This window comes from Gymnogyps californianus, chromosome 2 (genome assembly GCF_018139145.2).
Source record: "Gymnogyps californianus isolate 813 chromosome 2, ASM1813914v2, whole genome shotgun sequence".
Lineage (NCBI taxonomy): Eukaryota > Metazoa > Chordata > Aves > Accipitriformes > Cathartidae > Gymnogyps > Gymnogyps californianus.
In genome coordinates, this window is record NC_059472.1 from 40,125,042 (window position 1) to 40,135,498 (window position 10,457).

The 10,457-nt window shown below is 38.5% G+C and overlaps 1 protein-coding gene across 1 annotated transcript in view; it reads right to left on the reverse strand.

Annotated features, from left to right (window-relative positions):
• CLVS1 (clavesin 1) overlaps positions 1-5,620 on the reverse strand; it is a 96,806-nt gene extending 91,186 nt beyond the window's left edge. The window contains exon 1 of the mRNA XM_050892371.1: positions 5,232-5,620. Coding sequence (XP_050748328.1) covers positions 5,232-5,620 — 389 coding nt within the window. The remainder of the gene's footprint in view (positions 1-5,231) is intronic.
• Between the last annotated feature and the right edge of the window lie 4,837 nt (positions 5,621-10,457).

Below are 10,457 nucleotides of genomic sequence, written 5' to 3' on the forward strand. Positions count from 1 at the left end.
TGATAGGGCTGGCCGTATTTCAGCTGTAATCTCTCATAATAAACAGCTATGAGGCTGAGTTATTGCCACGGTTTGCCTGTGACTATAAATCAGTCTCAACAGATGTTTATTCCTTCATATTCTATTAAGCATCTGAGATTATCCTTGAAATATATTGGAATAATCAGCATTTGAGACATATTCATTTATACCAACAGGATCTGCTGATGATAATATCCTTGTAATTACACCACTACGAGCATTCTCAGTGAGGACATCATTTTTTCTATCGCGATCCTTTAAAATATTTATAGCTGTTGGTTTACCACTATGTCAGAGTATTTCCTTGCCCTTTAGCCTATCTCAATACACTTTCCTACAGAATGGTAAGTATCTGGCATTTGAGATTCCTTGGTTAATAAAAGAGAATTTATGGCTAGCAGCTGACTTGGGAATATATGTTGTAAACAAAGCAGCATTTTTTTCCATCTGACTGACTTACAGAATTTTGGAGCTATGTGACAGCTTCTAAGGCACAATAGTCCAGACATGAAGACAGAAATTGATTACCATTTTACTGCAAAAAAACAATGGGCAACCTTCTGCTCTCCTACCCCAAGACCCTGTTCGCAGAGGATCATTATTGGAGATAGCCCTTCTGCTGGCTCTCTACACAGAAATAAATTTTACTCTGGCTGAACAACCTTGAAAGAAATATCTTTACTTGGAAGATTGATGAACACCTTCTGCTGAATCACTTGGTCACCCAAACCCCCATCTCCACAGTGTACGAGCAGGATATATGAGAAGGCAGTAGCAGACCTAGGAACAGCTGCGGTAGTTAGCGAAGGCTTTCCTCAATCCAACAGCCGAAAAGGCACTCTTATCTGACTTTTTTAAAAGCTTCAGTTTCACTAGAGGTGCATCAGAGGAGTGAGGGCTTAGGTTTGGTGAGGCTGATGAAATGAAAAAGTGTGAGAAAGAGTATTCATAATCCAGCACATGGCACATTTGTTTTTATGTGAAATCCTGGTTCAGGTCTCATCATCAAAACTGTACGTTTGTATGTATGCATGTATTTGTTTTACAAACTGGGCTTTTTTATTATGCAAATTATTTCATCAAAAGAGTTCCTGACAAGATCAGTTTGACATCCTTATCTGTCTTTATTACTCCACAATTTCCATTTAAAAATAAGGTGCTCTGTAAGCAGTGGTATATGTGAAGCCTTTGTGGGTTTTGGGTGAGTTCACACCTTGAGCTCTGATCAAAGTGAACGATGGCCCTCCCCTGCATGGATTCTCTAGTGTACAGTAATATACCTCAACATTTTTCCTCTCCCTCAGTGTGGAACTAATCTAATCTCTTTCTTTTCTATCCATCTGCTCATTTTCACTTATTCAGTACCTCTGAAGTTTTCTGTTCTGTATCCTGTGTGATTAACATTAACTAATAGGTCCAAAATATACTACGCAGGACCTAGAGAGAAAGTGATGACATCATCTCTAAGAAACCTGTCTAAAAAATAGAGCAAAATCAAACCAATGCACAACATGCTAAATGAATGAAAACCTGGCACCATGATAGATCTCAGCTAGTGATTTGGCAATAAGAATTATCATTCCTTGTGGTTTTTTCCTAGTCATGAAGGAGGTTTTGGTCAAAACAATCACTATCTTTTTCAACGATGTGGAAACAAAAATAAAATTCTTGCCAGTGAACTTTACAGATGTCACAAAACCCATGCAATGATAATTGATGAGGAGGACAGGTTTAGCTCTGCAGAAGAGTGTGAATCACATGCTAGACTGTGCCCACATTATGGATGAGAATGTATGACACATTTACCAGTGGTGTTCGTATTTTAGGAAACAGTGACTTGGAAGCAGATTTAAGCTGAACATGAGCTCAAAATGTGATAAAGTAGCTAAGAAAACAGTGACAATCTTATATCTAAAAGGAGGGAGCTACTGAACAGAAGAGATGGTGTTACCACATGATGGTTTATTAGTGAAAGTTTGTATTCAGTTCATCCATCTGCACATTAGCAACAACACTAAAATGATAGGAAAGGCCCAGAAAAGAATGATGAAGAGTGTTAGCAACCTGGAAAATCTTCCTAATTCTGAGAGTAAAGAAGTTCAATCTATTCAAGCTTTGGCAGCATAAATATATTGCAAGACATTAAGCTAGTGCAATACTTTGCAGAACATTATCTTTGCTGTGTTGGTTACCCACAAGTATGTTCTTTACCTTGTGGACAACACAAGGTTGTTTTGTCCTCAAGGAAAAGGAGGTTAGCTGTTTTACTTTCACCATGGGTAAAAGTGAACACAGGAACCACTGCTGTAGAGTAGTTAATGTACTATCTTCTTGTTGCCTGACAGTAACTTACCCTACAGTGCCGCATCCTCAGTGAATTCAAAAGTAGGTTAAAAGATGATGTGGTCAGGACACAAAAGTACAAACATGGGAAGCTGTCATATTTTTTTGGTCCCTTTAAACTAACACAATCCAGCAGCTGGAAGCTGAAGCTAGAAACGTTGAGACTGGAAATTAAAACCTACTTTTCTAGAGATGTTAGATCTGCCAATTAGATTCTTGAAGATGAAATTACAAATGTTTCTAAAAGCTCACATAGAAGTTTTATATTTGATACAGGGAATCCCTTAAAAACATCTTGGATCTGATGTGTCCAAGCAGTCACATTACACAAATAATGACATTTCTTTTTAAAAATCAATATATTTGTAAGACCAAAAAGTTTTGAGGCTGTTTCTGCCTCCTTGACGTGTGATCCCTACAGGCACTGTACTCCCAGGAGTATAAATGGTAAGAATGTCTGGACTGAAAATCGGTTTATGGATTATAGCTATGCTGATTTTAAATCATCCTTTATAAATTATGATTTCTTTATAAATCATCCCTTAAAAATTATGATTTAATCATAAAGAGAAGACACAGCCAGCTGCAAATGAGATTAAAGTTAGGAAGAGCATGCTGAAGGCTGAACTCTTACTCTCGCATGTCAGCGTCACAGCATCATACGAATTGATTGCATTAGCATTCAGCTGAAATGTAAGCTTATAAACATCTAGCCATCACTGAAGACACATCTATAGAAAGGTTGCCCAAGATACATGTATGTAAGATATACACAATGCCTGTTTGTTTGAGGTTTTTTGTGAAATATATACGAATATATATTTCTTGTGGTCAATAACCTGCTTCCCTGCTGCTCATGAGAACATTGCACTCATCATTTCCTGTTCCTTAACAGCTTTTGCTCTTGTTGGTGCCTTTAGACAGTAAAAAAGGAGATCATCCCTCTGTTTACTTACAGCCCAAATCCTGTCCCAAATCCTTGTAGCACTTGCAGTGCTACAAAAGCTCACAGAAATGACACTTCTTGTCATTTGCATCCATAGAGGAGTTGAACTTCAGTGGCTGAACAGAGGTAAAATTTGCACATGATTTTTAATTTCACTGAGGAGCCTTAGGAAAGTATATCCTATCCTATTCGCCTCAGTCTTTCATCTCTGAAGGTTAAAATTACATTTTCAGAAACAAGGTGTCTTGCATGCAGGATCACTTTGGTTTTTGCACGCACGCACACATATACACATATACATGGATGCATATTAAAGGACTTGCTGAAAATTTGAGCCAAAATCTGACAGGAATCAATGTTCTGTCAAATTTTCGTCGCAGAAGCCTTAGACAGATAGCAGCACTCTCAGCTTTCCAAGAGCAGGACCCGATGTACGAGGTTAATCACAAGGATTCATTTTGTTGAGGGATCAGAAATCCAAAGCTGGCTCTATATAATACCTAAATCCCATAATGCAACCAGCAGAGTCACAGTGCTTCTGTCCTCTAAAGCTGATCCTTTCTATTAATTCAAGATACCTGTTCATTCATCTTTCTTTCCAGGTCAATTGCTAAAGGAAGGGTTTTGCGGTTGGAAGAAAGGCAAGTTCACAGTTCAGAAAGACAGGAGATAAACTGCTGGCCCCTTTTTAGTCAATAGGACTTTTATCACTGGCTTCAGTTCTGGATTTCACCAAATACTTTTGTATATGCAAAGTTACATTTCTGTAACTTTTTCTATACATTTATTTACCAGATCTGTACATGCAAAGGAAAATTAGAAACACTTCCGATGTTTTCACATGGAGATGAAAGGTTTTCCCAGAAAACAACTAACATGAAAAATTGCAGGCATATGTGTATTGTCCTCTAATAATTTCTATAATATAAATTCAAAGCTCCAAACTATTGACTCCTAAGGATGAGACACTTTCATGGACAACTTTAGACTGTGCCAAGACAAAATGCTACCTGGAACTTATCAGAATTTATGATACTCAAAAACTGAATCTGAGTTTTGTTCTTCAGTCTGATTTTTCTCAGAAATCAGCAGAGCACATGGCAATCCTACAGCTGATTACTTTTCTCCATCTCACCGTGAAGGCAGGGAAAATGGAATGGAATGACTTCTGACTAAGAGGACAATGTGAACTTGATATTCCTGGACTAGCCCCTTTTCTCTGTATCCCTTCAAATAGGCAGTGAAAGCTGACTAATCATATTAACAGTTAAGGACATAATTTTATAATAATGGCTGGGAGATGTCTTTGTTCATACCATTCTGTAAAGAAATTACCTGAACAGAAAATACGCTTTGCATGAATCTCCCATTTATCAGACTAACAAACATATAGGAACCAGAGTGTGTAGAAATTACAGTGCAGTTTGTGGAAATCTCATAACACAGGCCGTAATTCCTGAAATGGTTAAAACAACAAGAAAAGATCTGTTAAGAAGTCTGGAGACAGAATAAATATGGTCATTTCCTTCTGCACCAGAAGAGCTACAAGAACCCCCATATGTTTTGAGACATTTGCTTTCTGTCAACCTGTTTGTCTAGTCTATGATATTACTGAAGCAGTTATATAATAGTCATTAATGTATTTATAGCAAACAGACACTATCTGGCTAAAACCTGGAAATATTTATGGAAAAAAACATGAGCTACTTCTTTGACACACTGATATACCCCTCTCTCTCAACGGTGTTACATCTGAAGAATGAGAAGTGATCAGATCAGATGAAAGTTTTAGTGAAATGGACTCATGGTTACAAAATATTTTACTGAAAATGGCCTTGCTGCTTCAAGGATGGTCACAAATATTCCATTACAAGTTGAGTGTAAGTGTATGTAAAAAGATAAGGACACTATCTACATTTACCTACTCTGATCCCAGTTGGCTGCAAAAAGCAGAAGAATCTTCCTGCCACAGTGATCGCGATTTTCCAGTACTCCCGGGAACCCATCTGTCAGAGCCCGTTTGATTCCTGGATCATCAGCCTTGAAGTTTTTGAACATATCCAGGTTTAATTGGCGGTACTGGAAGTACTGAGCCAGCAGTCTGAAGGCCTCAGTTTGGTGAAACTTTCTGGCTCGGAGAAATCTCAAGATGAAGGCATCATCTGTACGTAAAAACCCAATGTCAGGCCTCGTGATGATCATGTCCCTGACTTGCTGGATATCCTGATGCAAAATGTCTGGGTTTTCATTCAGTTCCAGGCGGGCTTTCTCTATAGTCTCTGGACTAAGTCCAGCTTGTAAATGGGTCATCTCTGCAAAAACCTCTTTTCCAAATCCTTAACTTCAGATATTTTAGCAGGAGAAGTGCTGATCCCATTCAGTTGATGGTCTGCTGTGAGCGTGAGCCATTCAGAAGCTTTTTGCTATCAAGCTGGTATTTAACAAAGGAAAGCGAAGGGCTTTTCTTATTTTTGCAGAAAGAGTAACAGGCAGTTCATGTGTAGTATAATCCATCCAAAGGAAAGTGTTGTTTATTCCATCACTTACTAAAAGAAAAAGCAAATATATAAAAGAAAGATTAAATGTGTATATAAAGTTTGCAGGAATGCATTTCTGAACTTCATATAGCAATAAAATTGCTTTGTGTGCTTCATATGTAAGAGGATAGCAGTCAAATAATTTCAGAATGGGTACATTTAAGATAAGGCAGTCACTGACATCTTGAATGTATATATTCAAGTTTTCAGAAAGGCAATCTGATTAATTGACAATTAATATTAAGCAGCTTACTATTAGAATACACTTTGCAAAGTTGTCTTATAGAAGTGTGGGAGTTCCAGCATACCAGAACTTCAAGCCCAGGATGACAAAATCAAAAATAATAGTAATTTTTTCCACCCCTAACAGGAACTACATTTCAGCTTCCTAAGTATGCAGATTCACACTTATCATAATAAGTATAACTGTTTGATTTGGTTTTATCACACATACTATCAGCTTGTAGCTTTCCTTGAATTAGCCCCTGAGCTGATCGTAAGACTGATTAAAAAAACCCCAAAACTCCACCAACATCAGAGGTATTTTCTACTTGGTAAAACCTCACTGAAAATATTTCCCATTGAGACTTAATACATCTTCATGGGAAACTTCCCATGAATAAAGTGTTTGATGAATCTAATCTGACACTGTGGTTTTTTGTTGAAAAGAGATGTATTTTATTCCAAATTCTTTTTTTCAGTATATTGTAGCTTTCCTGAATACCTAGTTCTGAATTTCATTTTCATTGCTGTACTTTACCTAGAATTTGTTTTTACAAGTGTTAGAAGAAAAGCTGCTTAAGCTGTTACGTATGAGCAAAATGGTACAGTGAATCTCTTACATTTCAGTGACATAATTAGCAAGAGGTTGTCATCGAAGTTTGTGTAGTTACACTTGTGTGAAATAAGATCAAGGTCTATTCCAATGTGAAATGTGTGCGAAGAAAGATCAAGATTCATCCAATTTTTCAGCCATCACAAAAACAGACAAGCAAACAAAAAAACCCATCACTTAACTGATCTCTCTCGCTTTCTAATTTCTGAAAAAGAAATATTGGTATTAAAAATTAAAAGGGAATGTCTCAGTGAAAGACATATAGTATTTGAAGAAAGCTGTTTGGAAAGTTATGAATTATTTATAGGAAAACAACCATTTCATTCAGCTACTCCCCTGGGTTCAGCGTTCTCATATCAAACAAAGGGGACAGCAGCAGCCAGAGCACTTCTTCATCCAAGGACTGCTCAAAGTTACATTGCAGGACCTGAAGTCAATCAGCACAAGGGATGCCTGAGTTCCCTGTTTTGTGAGCTTGCATGTCATTGATTAAAATTACATTTTAAATGCCACAGCTGCAGTCCCATGATGAGATCCCGAAATTTGAATACAGAGAGTTTCTGCGTGTTTCTTAAAGGACATTTGTGGCAGGAGATAGCTTTTCGTTTAACAGCAATGCACAAAGACTTGTCTGTGGGTGACACAAAGAAGAGTTTGCTAAGCAGCCTCTTTCTGTATTCACTATGGAGCTGGAGTTGAGAAGAGCTACCTGCAGGGCAGAGTATCCAGTGATTGATCAGCCTGGGAAAACCTGGGAGAAGGCAGAGCCAGGAGGAAAGAAGGCTGGCTGCCTTTGACAAGGCACTACGGAGTGCAAATGACTCCAGAAAAACAAGCCCTGAAGTTTTGAGGGGTAATCTATGGGTACAGGTTATTCAATTCTCAAAGAAATGAGAGTTCTATTAAAGGTGGATTGCACATATAAAAATAAAGTAACAGTTATTTGCTTTGCTCTTGCCTTTATTAGACCAAATTAGGATAACTCCAATGGTATCAACTGAATTCCGCTGATGTAAAATTGATGTAGGCCATGGGGAAACCAGGCCAATATTTTGCGCTTAAGATCTCAAATTAATGGTGGCATTAGCATTTTCTTACATAAATCATGGTTTTAGTTACAATTGCCTCCGTGAGCTAGTTAGGGGTGCTAGGTGTATTTAAGTGTGACACTGTCACCGGGGGAGTGTAGTGTAAGAATTGGTTCCCTCCCTAGTTTTAACAGCAAGTAGTACAGTAAGGAGACTGTTTGTGCTCAAGGGTGCTTGGGAGAGGGATGGAAGCAAGAAGCTTATCTGGAGTCTGTATCAGCTCTGGCTCAGGACCCAGTATAAATTGGAACACCATTGGAGCTCCTGTGGCTTAGAATTGCAAGATCATGGAATCACAGGATGGTTTGGGTTGGAAGGGACCTTTGAAGGTAGCCTGGTCCAACCCCTCTGCCATGGGCAGGGACATCTTTCACTGGATCAGCTTGCTCAAAGCCCCATCCAACCTGACCTTGAACACTTCCAATGATGGAGCATTCACAACTTCTCTGGGCAACCTGTTCCAGTGTCTCACCACCCCCATCGTAAAAAATTTCTTATTTATATCCAATCTAAATCTATCCTCTTTCAGTTTAAAACTGTTAGCCCTTCTCCTATTACTACAGGGCCTAGTAAAAAGTCTCTGTCTACCTTTCTTATAAGCCCTCTTTAAGTACTGAAAGGTTACAATAAGGTCTCCCAGAGACCTTCTCTTCTCCAGGCTGAACAACCCCAACTCTCTCAGCTTTTCTTCATAGGAGAGGTGTTCCAGCCCTCTGACCATTTTTGCGGCCCTCCTCTGGACCTGTTCTAACAGGTCTAAGGACTTGTGGCAGTTAACTGTGACCCCCAGTAGGTTAATCCATTTTCTAAGAGTTTATGGGAGTAAAACTGTCTCTTCGTCTGCTCCTTTTCTGACTCCCACCTCCACCAAGATGCTTCTCTGGAAATAAGGCAAATTCTTGAAAGGTCAGCTGCAGTTTTCCTGAAGAAAATGGGATTAGACCAAGGAGACAGATAAAGTCTGGCCCTTCAGATTTTCTTACAGGATCGCCAAGCATTTAATGTCAAAAATTATGCTACTCATTTTCATTAAAGTTTCCTACTGGTTTTACCTTATTTAAATGGATTAGCACCCTTCATGCCCAGGATAGTCCCAAGGTGAGGGAGATACAGTCCTCTCCTGTCAGATGTTGTTGCCAGAAAGCAACTTACAAATACTCAGTCTAACAAAAGGTACATTTTTTAATGCATTTCAGAGTTTTCTGATAGTGAGCCAAGCTATAGCCATGGGTTACAGCTTACAGGTGAGCCTCTATAGATTATCCTGATTATCAGCTGGAACAGACTGCACTAAAGTATTTTATTGGTGTAATGTTATATATTGCAAAATAATCCAAAATATGTATGAACAATGTTGTCGCTATCTGAATCATAACACAAATCATGGGGTTAGTAATCCACTCTAGCACCATTGACTTCAAGGAGTCTGATTTACATCAGTGAATGATTTGGTTCTCCCACTGCTTACCTTGACAATAAATTTAAGGCTCCATAGCTACCCAGTTTAATTGTCATTGTGCTTTCTCAGATGGTACTGATTTATTCTGATTCCCAAAGGTATAACAGAAGCACCTTCTCCATTTTCATCCCCTCCCACACATGGCAATTTCTCCTTCTCTTCTGGTGTTGTGTACAGCTCTGATCCATCTGCCAATTTTTCAGATGTTTACATCTTTGTTCTGATTTTTCTTTTTTTTTTTTTTTTTCAAATGAAGATGCTGGCCTTTTTTCACCTATCTCGAATATTGTTGCTGCATGTTGGCACACTAGACTCTTTGTTATAGTCTCAACAGCTGTTTTTCTGTGTTGTGAATCTTTGTTCCCAAGGGACTATTTGCTCTCCTAACGTCTTTTCACAGCCACTTACAATAAATCATCCCTCCAAAGGAGCAAAACCCAGCTTTAAACAAGGAAAAATAATTAACAGAGGTTTGAAACACAACATACTAATACAGGGGAAAAAAGGGAAATTTCCACCAAAATTGTAGTGTCACATACCATTTTGGCTTACTCATTTTCAGTCCCAACAAGAGAATGACAAGGGACAGAGAGTGGCTTTAGGATCGGTAAAATACTGAAAGTGGGATACAGTCTTCAGACAAACAGCTTATATTTTTGCCTGATCCTCAAAAATAAAACTTAGTTAATAATAAAATGTAGAGTAATACTTACTAATTAACTAAAATGAAAATAATATCTTAAGGAAGTATGTATAGCACTTTCCATCCAAAGATCTTAATATGCTTTACTGCTCTTTCTTCAATGACAGCTTCTGGATCAGCATTCAACCCCTATTTGCTCTACATCCCCTGGAAAATTGGCCAAAACCTGCTTTCAGTGACAATGACGCTTGTCTGGATCATTTTGTTCCTGCCTGCTTAGCTGTCCCTGCGACACCATTTGCCTCTTGAAGCATTGCCCTGATGTCCATTTGGCCCTTCCCCATCCACTTCAGTTCCAGAAAGATTTTAGTTGCCTCTGTCTACCGAGTGTTTTCTGTTCAGTCCAAAGCTATATGCCATGTGAAATTTCATTACCACAGCTTTCAAATGGGGAAGGCACTATGGTTTGATCCTCACCTGGTATTAATAGGCATCACTGTTATGATTTGTCTCATTATATAATTCCTAACTCCTAGCATTCATACAGATATTAGCTGCTAAAATCATGCCAGAAAAGAAGGGAGT